The sequence below is a fragment of the Saccopteryx bilineata genome, chromosome 1 (assembly GCF_036850765.1).
Source record: "Saccopteryx bilineata isolate mSacBil1 chromosome 1, mSacBil1_pri_phased_curated, whole genome shotgun sequence".
NCBI lineage: Eukaryota > Metazoa > Chordata > Mammalia > Chiroptera > Emballonuridae > Saccopteryx > Saccopteryx bilineata.
This window is the reverse complement of record NC_089490.1, coordinates 15364702-15388326: the sequence shown is the minus strand read 5'-3', so window position 1 is coordinate 15388326 and position 23625 is coordinate 15364702. Positions and strand designations below refer to the sequence as shown.

The 23625-nt window shown below is 54.2% G+C and overlaps 2 protein-coding genes across 6 annotated transcripts in view; one reads left to right on the top strand and one right to left on the bottom strand.

Annotated features, from left to right (window-relative positions):
* The first annotated feature begins 175 nt into the window (after window positions 1-175).
* Window positions 176-18287, top strand: CCDC167 (coiled-coil domain containing 167). 3 transcript variants are annotated; one of them, XM_066252922.1, is made up of 4 exons: window positions 176-307; window positions 16321-16415; window positions 16603-16655; window positions 17979-18287. In XM_066252922.1, the coding sequence occupies exons 1-4, from the start codon at window positions 200-202 to the stop codon at window positions 18116-18118; spliced, it is 396 nt and encodes a 131-aa protein (XP_066109019.1). In that variant the 5' UTR covers window positions 176-199; the 3' UTR covers window positions 18119-18287. The 3 variants fall into 3 exon arrangements, with proteins under 3 accessions (XP_066109019.1, XP_066109020.1, XP_066109021.1); XM_066252923.1 differs by having other exon boundaries at window positions 17974-18287; XM_066252924.1 differs by having other exon boundaries at window positions 17924-18062.
* A 1118-nt stretch (window positions 18288-19405) lies between these two features.
* CMTR1 (cap methyltransferase 1) overlaps window positions 19406-23625 on the bottom strand; it is a 50808-nt gene continuing 46588 nt past the window's right edge. For all 3 annotated transcript variants that reach the window (XM_066239888.1, XM_066239971.1, XM_066239805.1), the window contains 4 exons: window positions 23092-23139; window positions 22301-22413; window positions 21569-21677; window positions 19406-20783 (listed from right to left, as the gene is read on the bottom strand). In XM_066239888.1, the coding sequence (XP_066095985.1) occupies window positions 20651-20783; window positions 21569-21677; window positions 22301-22413; window positions 23092-23139 (403 nt within the window). In that variant the 3' untranslated portion in view covers window positions 19406-20650. The remainder of the gene's footprint in view (window positions 20784-21568; window positions 21678-22300; window positions 22414-23091; window positions 23140-23625) is intronic.

Sequence of the window (23625 nt, the reverse complement as noted above, 5' to 3'; positions counted from 1 at the left end):
TACTCCCGGGGGGGCCCTTATTTCTCCCAGGATATCCAGCGGACCTATCCTCTTCCCAGCCTCAGGCTGAGGCCTCAAACTAGGGATTGCCCCTCATAAAGATGGCCGCTCCATACAGGCCATGCCCCTCAATAAAATGGCGACCACCAGTAGTCCCACCTCCCGCCGCCTCGGTGGCCAATGAGGGATAAGCACGAATATGTGCGCATGCGTGATACCAACAACGGGCGCGTCCAATAATGACGGGGGGATCTCCGCAAGTAACATGACTAAAAAGAAGCGGGAGAATCTGGGCGTTGCTCTGGAGGTGAGGGGAGAAGTAAGGGTGGGCCACGTCGTTAATGGCCTTCTCCCCGCGGCCGGGTAGTGGGTCGGCCCGGCTGCAGGTTGGAGGAGAGGCCCAAGGCGGGCATTAAGGGCGACGCGGGTTTGGGAGAGGGGCGGAGGGTCGTGAGAGGGCCCCATGTGGTTAACCTGGAGTTGAGGGGCTCGATGTGGGGACCGAAGGTTGGGGAACTCGCGGGGGGAGGGCACCAGAAGGGGGAACTGGAGGTGAAGGGACCTCCAGAGGGGAAGGGACATGCGGATGAATGGGAGCCCCCAAACAGGGTGGGACAAGGAAATAAAGAGGCCCTGAAGGGAGACGTTCAATGACCCCAAAGGGGCGGGTAGTCGGAGGCGAGGGGGCCGTAGAAGGCTAGAGACCCGTAGATGAGGGACCTCCCCCCCCCACAAAGGCCAGGAAGCTCATGCTGCTTTTGTGTACTAGGAGTGGCTTAACTTTCCTCTGAGACGGGACATTTCCCCTCTAAGGTACCGACGCTTGTAGCTTGGAAATTACTTGGGGAACCTGTGGGAATGTGTAGAGAACTGTGGAATGGTGATGCTCCCAAATTGCTTAAGAAATAATTTGCTGCGTATGGGAGGCAAAGAAAACTGATGCATCTTGAGCAACGGCTATATGCAACTTCGTGTGCTTGCTGAGAAATCCTCACGGCAAGCCCCGTGAGATTTTTACAGATGAACAAACAAGTTTCAAATAGAGCCCAGGTTGAAGCCGTGGTGGGGCTGAGACTCAAGCCAGGTGATTTGCCTTTTCTAATGCGTCTTGTTTCTGATGGGTTACAGTTGCCTCAGATCACCTCCCTGACGTTGCAAGAGACAGAGGGTAGTAGTCCTGGGTTTCCTACCAGGTTCAGTGCTTCTCACACGGCTGCATAAAGAATCATTCGTAGACCTTATTACAAAGAAAAGTCGCATTCTCCCCCACTCGGGTAATTCAATAGGACTTGGGTGTGTATTTTTACTTTTATTTTTCGTGGGAGGTGTATTTTTTTTAACAAAGAATTGGTGTTTTTTAACAAGCTACGCATGCCATACTGAAGTGGGAGGTTTTAGTACCACCCCTTGAGAAATACCAGCTTACTTGGGAAAAACCGGGAAAAAAAGGTTGTTGGGAATAGGAGTCTCCTTTTGAAAGAGAATGTAGATGGTAAAATGAGAAGACGCTATGTAATGGGAATAGCATAGACTATATGGTCTGTATTAGGACACGATAAGCTGCTGTAACAAACCCCAAAAGTCAGTGGCTTCAAGAACAAGAAAAATTTCTTCTAACATGATAGAGCAAGGATGGGCAGATAATATTTTAGGCTTTGTGGGCCATATGGTCTCTGTTGCAACAACAGGGGGTCCTTATTATTCATAGAGTTTGTATTTGTGAATTTGCCTACTTACTAAAATGTATTTGTAACTCCAGAATCAATACTTGCAGTGCTTTGCAGTAACTCGTGGACAAACTCGAAGCAGCAAAAAAATTGAGTCACCTACGTGTCCCTCTAAGGCTGAACAAGGCAGTACTTTGCCTTGTTTCATTTCTTTTTTTTTTTTTTTTTTCATTTTTCTGAAGCTGAAAACGGGGAGGCAGTCAGACAGACTCCCACATGCACCCGACGGGGATCCACCGGCATGCCCACCAGGGGGCGATGCTCTGCCCATCTGGGGCGTCGCTCTGCCGCAACCAGAGCTATTCTAGCACCTGAGGCAGAGGCCATGGAGCCATCCTCAGCGCCCGAGCCAACTTTGCTTCAATGGAGCCTTGGCTGCAGGAGGGGAAGAGAGACAGAGAGGAAGGAGGGGGGGGGTAGAGAAGCAGATGGGCGCTTCTCCTGTGTGCCCTGGCCGGGAATCGAACCCGGGACTCCCGCACACCAGGCCGACGCTCTACCACTGAGCCAACCGGCCAGGACCTGTTTCATTTCTTTTTTTTTTTTTTTTTTTTGTATTTTTCCGAAGCTGGAAACGGGGAGAGACAGTCAGACAGACTCCCGCATGCGCCCGACCGGGATCCACCCGGCACGCCCACCAGGGGCGATGCTCTGCCCACCAGGGGGCGATGCTCTGCCCCTCCGGGGCGTCGCTCTGCTGCGACCAGAGCCACTCTAGCACCTGGGGCAGAGGCCAAGGAGCCATCCCCAGCGCCCTGGCCATCTTTGCTCCAATGGAGCCTTGGCTGCGGGAGGGGAAGAGAGAGACAGAGAGGAAGGAGGGGGTTGGGGGTGGAGAAGCAAATGGGCGCTTCTCCTATGTGCCCTGGCCGGGAATCGAACCCGGGTCCCCCGCATGCCAGATCGACGCTCTACCGCTGAGCCAACCGGCCAGGGCCTGTTTCATTTCTTATATGGTAAACAAGTGTCCTTTTTTGGTGGTCTATTTAGTGCCACATTTTTTGTAATTTTTGTGCATTTTGTTGGTGATTTTGCTGTTGAAATGGCCCTCGAGTACAGTGCTGAAGAGGCCGTCTAGTTTGCCAAAGGGCAAGAAGGGCTCATGTGCCTCACAGAGGAATTTACTTTGTTCGTGTCTGAGCAGTGTAGTGCTGTTGGCTGTGAGTTCAATGTTAGTGGATCAAGAATATATATTACATTAGGTCTTTTTTTATTATTATGAAATTTAATGTAGTGACATTGATAAATCAGGGTACATATGTTGAGAGAAAACATCTCCAGATTATTTTGACATTTGATTGTGCTGTATACCCCTCACCCAAAGTCACATTGTCTTCTGTCACCTTCTATCTGGTTTTCTTTGTGCCCCTCCCCTCCCCCACCCTCTCTCTCCTTCCTTGCCCCCCCCCACCCCTCCACCCCACTCCCTGTTACCATCACATTCTTTATTTATTCATTTTTAGAGAGGGGAGAGACAGAGAGGGAGAAGGGGGAGGAGCAGGAAGCATCAACTCCCATATGTGCCTTGACCAGGCAAGCCCAGGGTTTTGAACCGGCGACCGCAGCATTTCCAGGTCGACGCTTTAGCCACTGCACCACCACAGGTCAGGCACCATCACATTCTTGTCCATGTCTCTGAGTCTCATTTTTATGTCCCATCTATATATGGATTCTTATAGTTCTTAGTTTTTTCTGATTTACTTATTTCACTCCGTATAATGTTATCGAGGTCCATCCATGTTATTGTAAATGCTCCTATGTCATCATTTCTTATGACTGAGTAGTATTCCATAGTATAGATGTACCAAAGCTTTTTAATCCACTCGTCCTCTGACGGTGGATTGGGCTGTTTCCAGATCTTCGTTATTGTGAACAATGCTGCCACAAACATGGGGGTGCATTTATCCTTTTGGAGCCGTTTTATGGTGTTCTTGGGGTATATTCCTAAAAGTGGGTTAGCTGGGTCAAAAGGCAGTTCAATTTTCAGTTTTTTGAGGAATCTCCATACTGTTTTCCACAGTGGCTGCACCAGTCTGCATTCCCTCCAGCAGTGCAGGAGGGTTCCCTTTTCTCCACATCCTCGCCAGCACTTATTCTGTGTTGTTTTGTTGATGAGCGCCATTCTGGCTGGTGTGAGGTGATATCTCATTGTGGTTTTAATTTGCATTTCTCTAATGATTAGTGATGTTGAGCATTTTTTCATATGCCTATTGGCCATCTGTATGTCCTCTTTGGAGAAGTGTCATTTCTTTTTCCCATTTTTTGATTGGGTTGTTTGTTTTCCTGGTGTTGAGATTTACAAGTTCTTTATAAATTTTGGTTATTAACCCCTTATCAGACGTATTGTCAAATATGTTCTCCCATTGTGTAGTTTGTCTTTTTATTCTGTTCTTATTGTCTTTAGCTGTGCAAAAGCTTTTTAGTTTGATATAGTCCCATTTGTTTATGCTGTCTTTTATTTCACTGCCCCGTGGAGATAAATCAGCAAAGCATTTGATAAAATCCAGCACCCATTCATGATCAAAACTCTCAGCAAAGTGAGAATACAGGGAACATACCTCAACATGATAAAAGCCATCTATGACAAACCCACAGCCAACATCATACTCAATGGGCAAAAATTAAAAGCAATCCCCTTAAGATCAGGAACAAGGCAGGGGTGCCCCCTTTCACCACTCTTATTTAACATGGTCCTGGAAGTCTTAGCCACAGCAATCAGACAAGAAGAAGAAGAAATAAAGGCATTCAAGTTGGAGAAGAAGAAGTAAAACTATCATTATTTGCAGATGATACGATATTGTATATATAATAGAAAACCCTAAAGTCTCAGTCAAAAAACTACTGGACCTGATAAATGAATTCAGCAAAGTGGCAGTATATAAAATCAATACTCAGAAATCAGAGGCATTTTTATACGCCAACAATGAACAATCAGAAAGATAAATTAAGGAAACAATCCCCTTCACTATTATAACCAAAAAAATAAAGTACCTAGGAGTAAACTTAACCAAGGAGACTAAAGACTTGTACTCGGAAAATTACAAAGCATTGATAAAAGAAATCAAGGAAGATACAAACAAGTGGAAGCATATACCGTGCTCATGGTTAGGAAGAATAAACATCATTAAACTATATTACCCAAAGCAATCTATAAATTCAACGCAATACCAATTAAAATACCAATGACATACTTCAAAGATATAGATCACATATTACAAAAATTTATATGGAACCAAAAAAGAACACGAATAACCTCAGCAATCTTAAAAAAAAAAGAATAAAGTGGGAGGTATCACACTTCCTGATATCAAGTTATACTACAAGGCCATTGTACTCAAAACAGCCTGGTACTGGCATAAGAACAGGCATATAGATCAATGGAACAGAACAGAGAACCCAGAAATAAACCCACAGCTCTATGGACAACTGATATTTGACAAAGGAGGTAAGGAAATACAATGAAGTAAAGACAGCCTCTTTAACAAATGGTGTTGGGAAAATTGGACAGCTACCTGCAAAAAAATGAAACCAGATCACCAGCTTACACCACTCACAAAAATAAACTCAAAATGGATAAAAGACTTAAACGTAGGTCGTGAAACCATAAGCATCTTAGAAGAAAACATAGGCAGTAAGCTCTCCGACATCTCTCGGAACATTAGGTCTTTTTAAACAGAAACACTTACAAAGCAAGGTTCTGTAATGGTTAGTTGATAATAATGTGACCAGTGACTCACAGAAACCTAACCTGGCTCAGTATTTGCTAATTCACTTTTGGTGACTTTATAAGAACATAACCACCACAAATAACATGAGTCAACTCTATGTACTCAGGCTGTCTTAGCAACAAAAGCAGCCACAGACAGTATGTAAATCAATGGGTGTGGCTATGTTCCATTAAAACTTATTAACAAAACAGGTGGTGGGTATATTTAGCCCACAGACTAGTTTGACAACCCATGTCTAGCATACTAGGCCAGTAGTGGTTCTGCCAAGTTCCTTCCTATCTTGTGGTGTCGCCTTCCCCTAGGACCTTGTTGTCATCTCATGAATGAAACCAGGCTGCACCCCAGTGATGTGTCCACTGGCAGGGAAAGCGAGAGTGGAGGAAGCCCACCCACTGTCTTCAGAGTCCTGGGCCCAGAGTGCCCACTTTCCATTGGCAAAGATGCCAGCTGAGAAGCGAGGCCTCACCAAACTGCAGGAGGCAGCTGAGCAATGCATTCATCAACTGGAGGCCATCTGCCCAACTCTAGCTTGATTGCTATGGAAGAAGGGGCCAGTGTGTTTTAGTGGACATCCCACAGTCTACACAGATTGTGACTTATCTCACAATGTGGCATTGGGCATCAAATGAGAAAACCTATTTAAAGTGCCTAACACGCCTGACCTGTGGTGGCGCAGTGGATAAAGCATCAACCTGGAACACTGAGGTTGCTGGTTCGAAACCCTGGGCTCGCCTGGTCAAGGCACATATGGGAGTTGATGCTTCCTGCTCCTCCTCCCCCCTCCTCTCTCTCTCTCTCTCTCTCTCTCTCTCTTCTCTCTAAAATAAATAAAAATATCTAGAAAAAATTTTTAAAAAATAATAAAGTGCCTAACACGTGCCTGGCGGCATTATGCCCAACAGACTGTGCTCCTATTAGCGACCTTTCTGGTTCTTTGGCATCTTTCTATCAGGGCTAAGTCAACCCCCTTGTTTGGACTTCCGTTTCCTCACCTGTAACCTGTACCACGGAGGACTTGAACTTCACCAAGGGTTACAGACTCACTGTGGCCCAAGTACAGATCACAGATGTCTTTTGTTTGACACGGGTTTTAAACGTGTTTTGAATTTGGTGGGGTATATATCGTATATATATATACTCTAATATCACCTTATACCAGTCCCATTTGCCAATTTATTTTATATATATATAAAACAATATAGATATTTACATTTGCCATCCGATCTCTAAGGTTACTTTTTGCTTGGATAGTCTAAAATTTGCGATCTGTAACCACCTCAGAGAAAGCCTGGCAGCTGGCTGTCTCCTCACTTTGTTCCTCCATTCCCCCACCCCCAGCAGCGAGTATTGAGTGTTCACTGAGGCTCACGAGCAGTAGATACTGTCCTCATTAAAAGTCCTGTGTTTAGAGCCAACGAAGTGGTGATTTAATCAAAAATGATTGTTAATCTGACGAGAGCAATAAAGCCCACACAAGTGAGTGATCTCAGCATCTGAAAACAGTCTCCGCTTGTTGTAATGGGGCAATTACCCAGCAGGCGGCACTCACCCTGAGGGCTGGCTCCAGCCAGCTGGACCGGGCAGTCACCTCCCAAGACAAACAAGCCTCCTAGCCTCCCCTGACTCATGGCTTCTCTCAAAACCTTTTTATCGAACTCATTTGTCACCTTGGAGTTGTCACCTCAGAGTTGGAAAAAAACTGGCTACGAGTTTTAGCTTCTGAGAGTTAATTCTGAACAGCAAGAAAGAATCACCTGCTCTGGGACTGGCTCTAACGGGCGTGGGAGGAGGGAGAAGCTCCCTTTCTGTCTGAACTGATAGGCGGATTCTGGCTGAGGGAAAGGTTACATTTCAGTCTAAAGTGATAGGATTTTGGCTGGTGTAAAACCTGTTTGTTTTTTAAGCTCTAACAGTAAGTAGTGAGCTGTTACCTGGTCATTGTGCTTTTCTTTTGAAGCTACGCCATTCAGCTTGGTGTCTCCAGATGTTTGAACAGCCAATTGTTTCAAAAGATGTGCCACGTCTTAGCTGACATCTTAAAGGAGGTACTTGGTTGGATGTTTCCTAGTACAAAACCCACCCTTTTAGAAAGCTTTAGCTACAAGTTACAGAAAACTGACCTCCGAGACCTAAACTAATAGGAATATACTTTTTCCCCAGAACAGGAAATGCAGAGGTTAGTGGCATTGGTTCAGAAGCTCAGCTACATCAGGGCTGGTATTTCTGCATCCTCTTAGCTGTTTCCTCGTGGTCACTCGATAGCTGTCCAAGTTCAGTCGTCATATCCAACTTGGAGGGAGAAGAAGAGAGGAACCGTGACACTCTTTGTCCCTTCTGTAAGCAAAGCATAGGCCATCCCAGGAATCCTGCAGATGGCTTCTGGAACATCTTTTTGGCCAGAACTGGGTCGTGACCACTCCTAGCTGCAGTGAGGCCGGGAAAGCATCTGCTGAGCGTTTCTAACTTCTGGACAGGAGTCCAACGGGGGGCAGTGTAGGGTGCGGTGGGAATCGGTGCTGTGTTGGCCAACTAATAGTATTTGCTAGAGGGAATAAAAGGTAATGGAAGTCGTTTAAAATGTACTGGAATCCTTATCAGGAAAAGAGGCCAAGATCAGTGACAATTAAGCTGAGGTGTTAGATTAAGAGGAGAAAACGGCCCAGACAGGATGAGCGCCAGAGGGAAGGAGCCTTGACATTTGTAATTGTTTGTTTAACGTCAGCCTGCTGCTGCCATAAGCTCCCTGAGGGGAGGGGGCAGCCGGAGCTGAGTGCGGACTGGAAGGCCTCAGCTGACTGGAGCTACCAATTTCCTGAGACAGGGCTCGGAGCAGCTTAGTGGGCTGTCAATAATATTTACCGAATTGGCTTGAGTGGCTGGAGGAGGCCCTTGAACCCTTGCCCCTGACATCTGGGCCCATTTGAGTGGTCAGAGGTTCGGAGGCCACAGTGGAGCTGGCCGTGGGAGGCTGTCTGGCAGGGGTGCTGCCCAGCCAGGGGCAGGGAGAAAGGGCTCACAGCGTGTGGGGACTGTTCAGGGGCCACTGCCCATTAAATGAGCCTCACCTGCTGCAGGCACTGGTGACAGGTCACCATCAGGCAGGTGATTTCTCGCGGCAGCCTGTGTCTGGCTCCGCTCCACTTGACAGGGGTCAGGAGACTAAAACCTCATTACCTACCACGGCTGGGTGTCAGCATGTGCGAATGGCTGTTTGCCAGCATCTTAATTAATGGATTCATAAGGCGCGGGGTGGATGCCAGCTCTTGAAAGATGCTTTGAGCCTTTCAGCGATGAAGAAGCTTTTGCTAATTTATCAAAAAATATATTTGGGGAAAGAAGAGAAAGCAAGCCCCAAACAACGTTCTGGCCAGGGACAGACGAAGGCTCCAGGCAGAGTGATATGTGTCTCCTTGCTGCTGCCCCGCGGGCCCGAAGGTCTTGGAGCTGGTGTGGGCTTCAGCAGGGCCCCTCACGTGCCTAACCCTGGGCAGGGTGACTCCAAAGATGACAAATCCCTGGGTTCTCTGCTTTTCCTGAAACGTGTTCATTGATTAAAAACTGGAAAGGTTGCTGGTCTTCCTCTGCTCAGCCCAGGCAAGGGACTTCTCACCGGGCCTGATGCTTTGGGATCCCTGGACATAGGTTTTTCTGTGCCCACAGAGCCCTGTGGGCTGCAGCCACAGAAAAACACCCCTTAAGCAGTGTCAGAGTAATCAGCCCTTTGGGGTTTGAAGCCCATGACCCCATGTGACTTGGCTATGCGGCCTACAGCCAGATGGAAGGCCCCAGCGCTCTTGCCAAAGACCATCTGGGCGGGCGGTCTGGTTTCTTTCCTCGTTATGACAAACATCCTGGGCCTCCCTGACATGTGAAAATGAGTGGATTTCCAGAAATCCTGTTCCCAGGCTGTGGGGCTAGAGATGAAACAGCTGATAGCACTCCTAGGCTGTGAATTAACAAGTGAAAAGACAGGCCCTGCTGCTCGTTGGGGAAGAAAGCTATTGGCCCACTAGCCCACCCCTGTTCCTTCTCCAGGAAAACCGGTCTGCTCTATGTGAGCTGGGCAGGGGGCCTGGGAGGTGGGGAGGCCGGGAGGGTGAGGGGAATGCCTTCACTGGGAGGACAGGTGCTCGCTGCCTGTGTCACCGGCTCCTCCCTCACAGAGGCTGTCCATTCTGGAGATGGGAGACCAAGCAAAGCCCTGTGCAAGGTTATCCAGAGCAGAGACTCTGCCGGAGCCAGCTCAGGTGGACTTGGACCGGATGTGGCCTGACCCGCAGAACCCTTCTTGGTCACGAGTGTTCCCATGAGGGATGTGAAAGAACAAGCAGAATCTCTGGAGCAGAAAAGCCCAGAATCAGACACCGCTTCTGCCACTTCCTGGTCCATGACTTCGGGCAGGTCGCTTAGGATCTCTGTGCCCGGTGTTCGCTTCTCTGTAAAACAGGGGCAGCCCCTTCCCTGCAAGGTTGACGGAGACCGTGGGCAGCATACACCAAGCTGCCCACAGACTGCCGCGCCCTAGCCCAGGGTGAAGGAGCGCAGGTTCCCCCGGGAGCTCAGCGTGTCGGGGCTGGGGGCTCTCTGCTTCCTCAACGTGGGCTGGCAGCCACAGTGAGACTTGGACTGCCTGGCTCCCCCGTGGACTGGCTGTGTGGTCCTGGACAGATCACTTTATCTCCGTGGCCCGAGTGTCCTCAGCTGCAGAATGCAGACCCTGACGCTACTTCTCACTCCCAGGGCTCTTCTCTTGTGAGTGTTCCGTGAGGGGTCCGAGGGCAGCGCGAGCAGGCCCGGTCTGGGTGCCCACTGCCGCGGGGCTTGCTGCTCCTGGCACTGTGGTGGTTTCATTTTGCACTGGGACTTCGTGAGGCTGCTCTGACTCACTTCGTGCCATCCAGACACCAGACACACGAAGCTCAGCGACTGGCCTTGGGCTCAGATGCCCCAGCACCATGCTCTCCGTTAGGTCTCGGTGCCCAGGAAGGACCTGGCCAGGCAAGCGCAGGTGTGCCCTGGAACCTGACTTCTGGGCTCCCGCATGCCCAGCCATTTCTGTCGCTCACTGGCCCAAAACTCCCAAGAGCAAGGCCAGCAAGGCCAGCAATGGCTTCCTAAGCTAGAAAGCCGTGGCCCAGTGCCGAGCCCAGAGGGTGTCTTCTGCCCTTTTCCAGAAGAAAATCAGGCCCTCAACAATGGCTCCTCGGGAAGTGGGCAGGGAGCCGCCTCCCAGACTATCAGGATGCTCGTGGGAGCACCATTTAGCCACCTTCAATCGGAGACCCTGAGGCTTGTTCTTGTCAGCAGAATAATAGCTGCACAAGAGGCCCGGGCAGCAGCCAGACGTGGAGTGGCCCCCGTGGGGCCTGACCTGACCAGCGTGCCGGGCAGCTTGCGTGTGAGCTAGCACTCATGTTCCTTGTCCCCAAAGAAGTCTCATTGAGGACTTTGATTCCAGGAGGCTCTATACTCCTGAAAAGATGCCTTCTGGGGCTCTGAGCCGAATTTTACAGTTTCTCTTAACACAGTGGTTTTATGGCGTATAGGACCCCGGGGAGACTTCCCTGAAGCTCTGAGAATAAGGTGTTATTCCCCAAGTCGTGGCAGGGATTTTGCATAGCTGGCTCGAGGTTACTAGCTGCCCACCGAGCATACGGAGGGGCATCCAAGCAAGAGCCCTCAAAGGCCACGGGAGGCCTGCCCCTGATGACTGTGAAGAAGCCCTTTCTTCCCTTGGCACCAGCCCACAGGAACAGTGGCCCACTCCGCTGGGGTGATGGCCTGCACCGACCCCGGCTGTCAGGCTGACTTCTGATCTCGGCGTTCTCCTACAGGACACATCTGCCTCTGGAGACTCCGTGAGCCTGCCCCTCTGCTCGTGCGGAACCCCCCAGCGGGTGCCGGTGCCCCATCCGTGCCTGTACTTCTGTGGCACAGTGGCTTGTAGGCATTCGCCGTTATAGTACACCGTCCTGGGTCCTGGCTCCAGGCCCCTGCTGGGACCCCCAGCTATCTCCTACTTCCCACTCCCTGCCTTACAGACCTCTCTGAGCCCCTCCCTCCTCCTCCTCCTCCACCCCAGGCTCTGCACCTTACCTGTTTGGGCTCAGACCCTCAGTCACCAGTGCAGGTTTTAGCCACTGCTGGTCTTGGGGTCAAATCACAGACTTACCCACCAGGACACCCTGCACACTCCCCCCTCCTTGGTCCTATGACCTGCTTGCAGACAAGTTTACACACCTTCCAGGTCCTCAGCTCTGAGGTGCAAGAAGGCACGGTCTGCTAACATGTAGGGAGCTCACACCACTGCCTGTTTGACTTCCTTGGGTTCCTTCGCAGCTGCTGTGCTGCCCGCTGTGATTTCAGTGACTTCAAGTGTCCACATTCCCTGTATCAAAACGGGCACTTGGTCTTCTGAATGTAAACGCAATGTATGGGCACTTCTTGATATTGTTGTACACCAGGAGCACCTCTGCCCCGCCCCCACACCGTCTGAGTGAGTTCCCTGGCTCAGTCCCCACCGTGGCTGTACCCACTTTGCCTGTGACCATCACTGCCACCGTGGCTTCCCGCCTACAGCTCCAGGAAAATCCCAGCACTAGAGCCAGTCTTGGACCCGCCACACACTTCCTGCCCATTGACCTTTCCATTCAGCACGTTGGGCAGTAGTCCTGGGATCCCCCGTGGCCTCCAGATTGTAACCATTGGTGTTGGATCTCTTTCCTGGGGCCTCTTTCTGTCTTAGTCCTGGGCTTCACATCCATGCTCCCGGCTTAGTGGGGTGCCGGGCCCGGTGGAGCCAGTGTGGTAAACTGGGCTCCACCTGCATTCCACGTCCTGAGTCTCTTCAGCCCTCAGGCGCTGCTCTAGGCCTGTGGTCCTCGGGTCCCACCACGCCCGGGCCTCTACAACTTGGTGTGGCTCCGGAGCCCCGGCCCAGCTGCATTGCCAGTCCTGCCATGAGGGTCTTAGCAGGCCGTGTCCGAGCCAGCTCAATGGGCGGGGCTGTAGAACCCTAGCTGTTCTGATTGGCTAGCCTGAGGGTCCCTGCCCTGCTGACCCCCTCCCCGGACTCAGAGGAGGGCGAGAAGCCAGAGGGGTTCACCTTCCCATGGCTGAGAGCCACTGCCCAGGGAGGATTTCTGTCCACCGCACACCCCCACTTCTAGCTCCTTCTCTTCCTCTTGCCATAATAAGGTCACTCTTTATTCCCCAAGACCAGTGAAATCTATCCTCCGATAACTATGGTAGCCAACACAGAACTATGTTCTGTGTGAGCACCTTGTGTGATTGCTTCACATACTCACAGGTCTTTGAAATATGAAACGTTTTCCACATGGACACACTCAGATATAGGATTAAGGAACAAGTGACCCTCCAGGCACCTGATTGCAGCCCGCACGTCGTATGACCACACTGTCAGGCTTCTAGGCACTTGGCTTCCAACTGCTTGTCCAGCTCTGACCCTTATGTTTCTAGAATCTTGTTTTCTCACTGTGGTCCTAACCCTGTCTCCCCTCACCGTCCTGGTTATCTAGCTCTCTGTTGTGGGCAGAGAGAGCCAAGGACTAGGGATTTGCACTGGGGAGTCTGCACGTGCAGAATCCGTGTGCCCGTCATTGAGAGGTGACTGGAAACGCAACGAGCAGCTTCCTTAAGGCCCACATTCAGGGCCCATCTTGTCAGTTCTGGTCGGTCTGTAGCCACCCCTGCTGACCCGTCTCAGCTACAGGGTGCACCCTGCCCCCTCTGCGGCCACTGTGGCCAGGTCACTGGGCATCTGGGCACTGTTATTACAGCACCCAAGAGCCAGCTCCTGCTTCAGCGAGTGCTGCAGGGTGTTTGCCAGCGGGGTCACTTCTGAGGATGGGTTTGTGGGCTTCTGGAGAGCCAGCCAGCCGCCTGCCAGCCTCAGCCTCCCCTCACTCAGCCCACGTCAAGCAGCTGGGTTATAAAGAAAGGGAACTCGCTATTTAGAAGGGAATCGGAGAGAGCTGTCAGCAGGACATAAATATTCATAGAGGGAGGTTAGAACTTGAGTCCCTAAAACCTTGATTTGTGTTCATCCATTTAAGCCTCATTAAAAAGTGGTAAATGAAAGTGGGGTATTCAGTGGAACTGCAGATAAATTGGGCTTGTTCAGATAAAGGCCTCTGCCTGCCAGCTCTGCAGGCCCTGCCCAGAGCACAGCGGCAGATTGGCTTGGCCACTTGTAGTTTGCCAGCCTCAATTTAAAGATTTTGCTTAGTATGAGCTCCTGGCCTTGCTCCGGGTCAGTTAGTGCTTGTCTGGGTACCTGGTAGCCTTCTAGAGGCGGTTGGAGATAGTAACCCCCAACCTTTTTTCCCCCCAGAAAGACATGCAGACCAGGGCCTGGCTCAAGGGGTGGCAGGGACACATCTAACCTAGGACTAATACTTGCACTAGGACCTAGTGACTAGGTTGATCCACAAAGTCCCTATCTGTGTACACACTTCTCCTAACTTCTTCCGGCTCTACAGGCACAAACAGGGTTTCACAGACCATTGCTACGTGAGGCTTAAATCTGTCCCCAGCTCCTGGGCCCCAGGCATGCCTAGCCCTACTCCATGGCTAAAAGACTACAGTGGGCCAGGTCTTGTGGCCAGAGACAAATGGCCAACATGCTGCCTAGGGCAGGAGCTGCAGACATACCTGGGAGCCAGGCAGTGAGTGGAATGGGCAAATCTGAGCTAGACTTGAACCCAGGATGCCAGTTTACAGCATTTGCCTTCACGGATCCCAGTGTTTGTGAAGATGAGGGTTTTTTTGTCTAATTGGCCGCTTCTCTGGGCCCAGGCCTGCTGTTCTGAAACCACGGCCCTGCCTCCAGGAGCCTAGATTTCAGTGGGTCGGAAGGTTCAAAGGGCTCCATAATGCTCAATTTTCCATCTGTCCTAACTCATTCTCACCATGTCCCTGGATAGAATAGCAAATTCTCTCTGCCCACAACAGAAGTGTGTACACACAAAGCTGGAATGACAGAGTGGTGCTCAGGCTCAGGAGAGAAGGACTGATTGATTTGCTGGGGACCTGAGGCAGTCCTTGTCCAGCAGAGAGGCCTCTTGGAGGTAGAGCATCAAGAATTAAGCTCTGTTTGGGACCGTGTGGGATTTGGTGCCAATCGGCATTTCTACACCATGGAATAGAAAAAGCCAGTCTCAGGGTCCAGAGGGGCTGGGCTGTGTTGGGGCTACCGCTAACAGTGGGCCTCATAGTGGTCTGCAGCGCCTGCTCCTCTCAGCCCTGGCCCCCTGGTCCACCCACTGTCCCGTCAGGCTGTGGCTGTTCCCTTAGCCTGGCTCCCCTGGGCTCATTTCCCCATGGCACCTCTTCGAGGATGGCCTTGGGCCTCCCCATGCACAGGCCCCGTTTCCTGGCTGGGGCTATTTCCCAGGACAGCCGGCTCTTCCTCTTCGGTACCCATTAGCAGAGAAATGACACAATTACCCAGGTAATTAACTCAGCGCTGTGCCATTGGTCCCTCCCACAGGGTCCTGCTTCCGGAGGTGGACCTGGCAGCAGGCTGGGCTGCACGGAAGGGAGAGATGTACCAACTGTGCTGGGCACTGGGCTGAGGGCAAGTGGCCAACCCAGGATGAGTGCTGGCCAGGGAGAGGGGCAGAGGCCCCGGGGACTTCAAGTGCAACACGGACACTGGCCCCAGAACACGTGCCTAGGACTCTGGGAGTCGCACTTGCAATCATTAGCTCCTGCCAGGGGCAATGCAGAAGGAACTAGAGCAGAGCACTGACTGAGACCAGTAAGGAGAGGAGTGTTCCACTGACGCCTCAGAGAAGTGATTCTGTTTGGGGGCCCTTTTGTGAAACAGGTCGTATTTGCTATTCCACCCAGGGACATGATGAGAATGAGTTAAGACAGATGGAAAATTGAACCTTATGGAGCCCTTTGAACCTTCTGACCCACTGAAATCTAGGCTCCTGGAGGCAGGGCCATGGTTTGAGAACAGCAGGTCCAGGCCCAGAGAGGTGGCCAATTAGAGACACCTAGGGACAGATAGACACAGATGGATTGGACTTTCAAGGCCAAATGCATGAAAGCAGGACCCAGGCTTGGATGATCTAGTCTAGTATTTTATGTGACATTTTCCCACAACTCAAATTATGTCACCAAGTACACATCTCTGAAAGTATAATCAAAACAAATAGGAAAATTGATACCTCTAGCAACCAACTTTTCAGAAGCTGTTCTGCCCCACAAGTTACAGCTACCTTGATGGTCGGCATTGGTTTTGCTCAAACCCCAGTCAGAAAGAAAGATTGAGCTACTTTTTTTTTTACACTCAGTACTTTCTGTTGATTCATATGGAAAATATATATTCTTGCAACTTAGACTGCTTTAAGATGAAGTGTTATCAGTGGGAGAAACACCTCACGTGTCTGTCCCTAGAAGTCTAATCACCTATCGCTCAGTGGGGAGCGCTTTAGACAGCAGCGCCTTCCCATGGCCTCTCACTTCGTCCCAGGGTGTGCCTATGTGGCGGGTGTCTGCCATGTTCAGAGCTCTAGTTAGTCCCATTGTGGGGTCCCAGTGCGGTCTGTGCTGGGGGGATGGTGATTTGGGGGCTGCTCCTATCTGCCCCCAACCCATGATTTGGCCCACTGGGTCAGGAGAGATGTGAGAACCTGAGCAACACCCCCAGCCATTTCCAGGGGAGCTGCGGATGGCCCATGAGGAGGAAGAGCACAGCGGAGCAGAAACGTTAGCGGTGATGCAGACCTCCCCGGACTCAGGCCCCCTCCGCTCCGCCCCGCCCCGCCCCAGAACCCTGATTGGAAGTGGAGGGTTCTGCTGCCGTCTCCAGCTGCCCGTGTGCTGTGTTTCAGATCGATGGGCTGGAGGAGAAGCTGTCACAGTGTCGGAGGGACCTGGAGGCTGTGACCTCCAGGCTCTATGGGGCCGAGCTGAGCCTGGAGGCCAGGTAATGCACCTGCCCCCCAACCCCCCTTCAGTCCCTCAGATCTCACCTGCGCCCTAGCCCTGAGCTCTGTTCTCCACTCCAGCTGCCACCAGGGACCTGGGCCCTTGTCCAACCTGCCCTGGTATGCCAGCTGCCCCTCAGGTGGGAAGGAAAAGGGCTTACGCCGTAACGCTCCTTCCCCTCACAGGAAGTCTCTGGAGAAGCAGAAAAACAGCCTGATAAACAAAGCCTCCAACTATGGTAAGAAAGTTCCCTTGTTAGCGGCCCTACCTTGCAGTCCCAGGGAGCCTACAAGGTGACAGGGATCCAGGGGGTTCTTCGGGAGGGAGTCAGTTCCCAGGAGGCTGCAGGAACCCACCCCCAAAGACAAGCCCTGTGATGGGAGGGGGGTCCATGGTGAAGGAGGCTGAACTTCCCAATTGGGCGCTGTGAAGGGCGACCGGTGGAGCAATGCTGCCACCTTCCGGGCACTGGGGGCACAGTCAGGTGGAGCCCCGGCAGGGAACGGAGCTCAGGGGCAGCGGCTGGGCCCACCACCACCCCTTCTGTGGGCCTGGGAGGAAGATGGCCCGCAGAGGCTCCTCTGACCACTTGTCCTCTTCTCCCTGATGGACCAACCTGGCCAGGAACCAGCCCAGAATGGTCCACATGGCAGGGAACTTCCCAGAGGGACATGTGAGAAAACACCCAGTGCAGGCATGTGTGCACACCTCCCACCCAGCCCTGGGCTGTCCGGCCTGCCTGAGCGGGCCACAGGCGCCCCCTGCCCCTCACACAGTAGAGGTGGGGGACCAGGCCTGCCCCTCACACGGTAGAGGTGGAGGACCAGGCCTGCCCCTCACACGGTAGAGGTGGGGGCCCAGTCCTGCCCGAGTGGGCCGCAGGCGCCCCTGCCCCTCACACAGCAGAGCTGGGGGACCAGTCCCCCTCCAGCCTGGCCATTGTCACACACAACCATAGCATCACCATTTAGTTCAGGCCTCAGAGCACCACCCCCTGTGTGTCACCCGAGGATGCAGACCTTGGCTGTAAAGTAGGACTGGCTTCCTCTAGAGGTGCCCCGACTACCCTCTCCTGGCACCCCCCTCCCCCCCGCTGGCTGGGACTCCAGCAGAGAGCAGAGCTGGGAGTGGTGGTGGTGTGGCACCGCCCTGGACCTATCAGTGTAAGGCCCCAGGAAGTGCCAGCTGCCCTCAGTTTCTAGATGGTCAGGACACCCTGGAAGGTCAAGCACTATGGAATCGACTCAGTGACGCCATGCCACCACATAGCTTGGCTTTCATGTGTGGCCCTTTTGGTGACCCCTCACACATTCCATCCTACACTTTCAATACATTTGAGGAGAAATGGTTGAGCAGCACTGAGCGCTGGGACCTCTGGGGGCTGGGATCCATAGCCAGGTTGTGAGGGTCAAGGAAGAAATGTTCCTGGGTGAGGAAGTGTAGAGACAGCCCACCAGTGGCACAGAGCTCTGCCCTCACATTGTGTACCGTCTGTGGGCGGGGCAGGGGCGAGCAGCAGATGGGCCCCAACCACCCGCCCAACTGTTTCCTCCCAGAGAAGGAGTTGAAGCTGCTCCGGCAGGAGAACCGGAAGAACATGCTTCTGTCTGTGGCCATCTTCATCCTCCTGAGCCTCATCTACGCCTACTTGACCCTGTGAGCCTGGCTTCTCCAGTCAGCAACCTGGGCACAGCCAAGTAGACCCCTCAGGCCTCAAGACGACCAAGGCATGGGGTGTTTCCACCCCACCCACTCAGGGGTAGGGCTTCCTGCTGGCCTGGCCTCCTGCCCTGCTGTGGACCTGGGGCTCTGGGACCGTGTGGCCCCTCCCTTAGCCGGAGGGAGAGGCAATAAACAGCCAGGCTGCCGAGTAATTGTCATGGTCTGACGCGGCTGCTCAGGAGTCGAGATGTTCAAGGGAAAGCTCTTGGCTTAGAACTCAGAAAGAGGAAGGGGGGGCTGCAAAAATGAGCCCCCAGCTTAAGTGGGGAGTAAGGAGACAGCAGGAAGCGCTCTCCAAGTGAGGACTATGCTGGGAGCCACTTCCCAGGGCGTGGGCACTGAGCTGTGTGCCCACCACCCCCACCAAACACTGTCTTGCCCTCCAGTCAGAGCCACTGCCGGAGATTATGGCAGAAAAAATGCAGCCTATGCAGCAGAGGGCGACTTGGGGACTTGAGGGGTCGCATGGCAGCCACACAGGGACAAGAAGTTAATCTGCCTGAAAGGCTGGTGAGGACTGGCAGAGTGAGTGGGCGACAGGAGCCATGGCAATGACCAGACATACGGTGACAGTGGCCAGTAAATCAGGCGGGGCCACAGATAGATACCCCCACTGCCCCCAGCACAGAGCCCAAGCGTCCTGCGTGGGAAGCTGGGACAAGGTGGAGTGGGGCCACCCAGTGGCTGAAGGGCCCACTGGTGGGAGCTGAGCTCACCCTGTAAGGTAACAAGGAAGGGAGCTGTGTGGAAGCTCAGGAGAGCCCTGAGGCCTGGGCAGGCGGCAGGGGAATCAGCTGGGAAAGGGGCAGGAGGCGCCCTCAGTACCTGCATGTCCCCCACCTCAGCGCAGCCCCCAGTGACGGCATGGGAGGGAGGGACGCTGCCAGGGACCAGTGACACCATCTCCCCCTCGCTCTTCCTCTGGTCTAGTGGCACTAATTGGTCTGACACCTGTTACTGCAGTTAGCGGGCCGATCCCGGATTGTCACAGCACCACCAGTGAGCTGTGTGATTCACGTAGCAGGAAAGGGCCTCCCTACTCCTCTGGGCCGGGGGTTCGTTCATCCTCCATTCCTGGCTTCCAGCAGGAGCTGCATCGCTGCCCGGCTCCCCAGGCCCCTCTGTGGAGCAAACAGCAGCTCCGGGAGCCGAGCTAGACAAGGCTCTGATTAAACAGACCCTCTCCCCTCCACCGTCCGCCCACACCAGCCCCAGACCACACAGCACTGGGGCCAGCCAGCAGCAGCCCCACCAGAGCCACAGAGGCATAAAAATATGTTTATCTTTAATGACCCAAGGTTCCGCAAGACACACAAGATATACCCAGAACTGGGTGGAAATACAGCATTTTTAGCAGTGCTGCTGCCAACCCGGTGGGGGGGGGGGGGCAGGATGCTGGCTGGAGACCACCCCCAGGTGGAGCCCATTCCACCCTATCTCCATGGAAACCAGCCCAGCACGGGGATGGGACCCTAGGGAGCTTGCGTAAACATCTCGGGGGTTTCCCATTCCAAACCACCCCAGGGGCCTCCCCACCCAGCACTGCCCATCTTCCCCTCTGCCCCTGCACCACCACCGTGGAGGAAATGGAGTGACCATAAACGACAGAAGTGACTGTACCCTACTGGGGAGGAGGGGAAGGGTAGCAAGGTGGCTGTGGCCAAGGAGGGTGAGGCATCCTCACCGCAGTGCGGCCGCTGCTGCCGGGCACAGACACAGGGCTTCGAGAACGCTGCCTGCCCCTCCAGGGCTGCCCCAGGTTCAGGTCCAAGGGGGATGCGGCCCAGGAAGGCTCCATCGCCCCGGAAGGCAGTCACATCCACCAAGGACAGCGCTACCTGCTGCACCCTGACGTGGTGTCAGGGACGTGGCCCGCACACCTCCCTTCCCGGCCGGCGGGACTGTCAGAGGTCTAGGCTGTGAACTCCAGGGAAGACCGAGACAGGGTGGGGGACGAGACAAGAAAATCGTCAACTTGGCAACAAAACAGCAAGTTCAGAGAAATAAAACCTCGATTTGTACAGCAGCTGCTCCTGGCCAGCTCCTGACAGTGGGCCTCCGCCCACCCGGGGGGCCCAGTGCCAAGCCGGGCCCAGCTGGGGCGAGGCCACCCTCAGGGCCGTGCAGGAACTCAGAAAAGCGAGTCCGCAGGCTGCCGGAGGCCAGCACAGCCAAAGCCTCGCCGTTTGCTGCTTGTCCGCACCCTGGGTCCTGGCCCAAACCCGCCTCAGAGCAGCGGCTTCCGGGCCGAGTTCCGGAAGGGAGCGAGTTCCCAGGCAGGTCTCTGGGGAGGGAAGTCTAAAAGGTGTCCCAGAAGGAACGCGAGTGTCCTCTGCAGGCCCCCAGCGGAGCCCCTCAGGAGAAACAGAGACCTCCCGCCCCGCACAGCCAGGCTGCAGTGTCTGCTCCGAGGTCCCTTTCCAGGAGGGGAAGGGACCGGTGCTGTGGCCCCAGCAGAGCCCCCCCACCCACAGGACAGGGCGCTCAGCAGGAGCGGGCGTCCCCGGGCCCTCAGGCGCTGTGCGTCTGGATGAAGGAGAGGACGTCCTCCTTGGACAGCTTGTCCGGGTCCTGCGGCTTCTGGGAGTCATGGACACGGATGCCATCCCCCCACTCCCAGAAGAGCCGGCTGTAGTAGCAGATGCTGGAAAAAGGGAGGGAGGTCAGAGGGCTGCATCAGGTGCAGAGGACCAGGAGATATCTCTCTCTCTCTCTCTCTCTCTCTCTCTCTCTCACACACACACACACACACACACACACACACACACACAGTCCCAGCAACTGTAGCTTAGGGGTTTAGGGGCAAGTGTTTCTGGGGGGTGGTGTCTATCAGTGACCCCACCTGCGGGCCTTCCCTCTGCAGCCAGCACCTCAGAAGGCTCCAGCTCCTCCTCCCTGCTTCCTAGAATCAGCTTTTCCCAACAAACAGCTGCTGCTCACTGCCTTTCTACAATTACCGCCAGTCCCGGCCTATCTGTCCGTGCTGTTCTGATAGAAGTGTTAGCGCAGTGACTGACACTAGTATCGAGCTAATTTTAGGCACAGTAGGGCTACCGGTGGCTATTGGAACCAATGACCAACACTGGCAAATGGGCATGGGTCCTGACAAGGGACAGCTGGGACCCTGAGTTAATGAGGGGTGGGCTGTGGGCACTTGGCATGTCCCCACCACCAGGACAGTGTCAGGAAGCTGTGCCAGCAGTGGCTGCTCCATGGGACCTTCCCACCCAGGACCCCCAGCCATCACAGCAGGTCCGGCATCACTGTCCTCTCACCGAGCTTGTGAGACAGCCTGGCCCTTGTTCACAGGAGCCCCTGCACGGGCAGCAGTAGGTCTGGGGACCCGGGCTGCATCCCAAAGGGCTGGCAAGCCACCGGGCAGGAGTGCCTGGGGCCGCCAAGGTGCAGGCCTGGAGCAGGGCCACTTACTGAAACGGGGCAATGGCATCTGCAGGGAGCTCAAAGGTGGACATTCTGGTCTTCTTGTTGTAGAAGAACTTCCTCTTAAAGCTTTTGCTGAAGGCCATCGTCCACGGCTCTGATGGGAGGAAGAGGAGCGACCCAGAAAGGGCACGATGCCCATGGGCAACAGGTCAGGCCACACAGGTCTGCCTTCCTCCACTCATGCTCCTCCGCTCCCCTCCCCCAAAGTGCCCACAGAGAACGAGAGGACACAGCCTTCATCACCAGCCCAAAGGGGCTGCACAGGACAACTAAGATAATTACTTCACAAGCCCACCCAGTCCTGCCAACCTGCACCAAGGCAACACCTCGGACCCGGCAGAGGGAGCAGGACTGTTAACCAGAGGGCTTTGAAGAAGGGATTCCACAGGGGGTGCAAATGGCCAAGCCTGACTTTCTGGACCCGCCATTGTCCAATGGGAAGGTCCTCTTCCCGCCCTGAAGACACCACGTGCATACACGAGGTGGGCTTCTCTCTTCCCAACCCCAACCTATCCCGCAGGACCCACCAAGGAAAAGAGAGGCTCAGGGCACACAATCCCCCGCACCACACACCCCAGAGAAATGCCCGTCCGATTGCTCCTCACATTCGTAGGGAACCCTCTGCTCTGGCTCAGGCAGGGTCTGGGCCAATCAGCCTGCTTGGGCAGTGGGGACGGGGACAGGGACAGGGAAAGGGACCAGCCACTCCTCACCCACCATTCACTGTCCTGACGATGTAGAGACCAGTGGGCACGAAGTGCCGGTCATCCCGCCCCGTGTAGCTGAGCTTCGGGGTGCCACTGGAGCCCTTGATGACCTTCATCTCCAACCTGGTCTCCCCAAGGCGCGTGCATGAGACAGAGCCCCAGCGTCACTTGTGCTGTCCTCAGAATCACACTGCCCACTGCATTCACCTCAGTTCAACATCGGAACCGAGGCAGGGACCAGCGTGTGCTGCTCCCAGCCACAGTGCCGGCGGGAGAGTGTGGTCCTGGGCTCAGTTATGGAGCAGGGGAATGGCACAGCCCTGACCTAGTGCTAAAGTGTTTCAGGGTGGCATCAATCAGGGTAAGAGCTGAGCCCATGGGTGCCGGTTGACACGGGCGCACACCTGGGACGAGACCCACAGGTCTGAGCACCCCCCACAGCTCAGAGTCCCGGGAAGCAGTTCCGCTGCCCTGCCCCTCCAGGCGCATTGTCCCTGTCAGCACCAGGAGCTGGGATTTATGGCGTTTCAAGCAGCTAGCCGCTCTGCCCCTCGCAGGGACAATCGTAACTATTACAGCCCAATGAGCCCATATTTCTGCCTGACACACACGCACCCGCTTCCCTCCTGACAGGGTGCTGAATCAGCTGCAGCCAGGGGCTCTGGGCTGTGCGGCACTGTGCTGCACCGAGGCTAGGGAGGCGGGGCGGGCAGCTGCCAGCGCCAACCCCCCACCATCTCCGCAACTCCTGGGCACTGCAATGCCCCCCACCTCAACGCCCGCCAAGCCTGAGTCACTCACCTGACAAAGATCTTCTCCATCTCCTCCAGCCTGTACACCTCCTTCACCCTGCAGGGCGGGGGGAGGACAAAGGGTTACTGGGGACGTACTTGTCCTGGCGGCGGCGGTCGGTTGGCAGAGGCCGTGCCTGTCCTCGCCCTCCATCTCAGGCCCTTACACCGCCCACCTCCCAAGAACGTGAACCCAGCCTGTCACTCTGCGGTCCTGCACTGTTGTCCCACGTGGACACACCCTAGGTCTTCAAGCCACCAGCGTCCCCTCAGGCCCACCCCAGGGCAGCTGGGGAGTGCAGCTGTGCTTACGGCCGACAGGAGGGCGCAGGAGGGTGGCAGACAGGCGTCTCTGCCCGCATCCCACCCCAGCTGGTCACCACCGCCACCAGAGGCCGAGCACCAAGATCCAAGCTCTTGTCTATGTCCAACTGCAGGACCTCAGGCCCTCTTGTAGCAGTAACTTCTACACAGTCCCTCTAGGCTTGTTACCATAGCGGGCAGGGCGACTTCTACCCAGGACACAGGAGCCCACCTGTCTGGT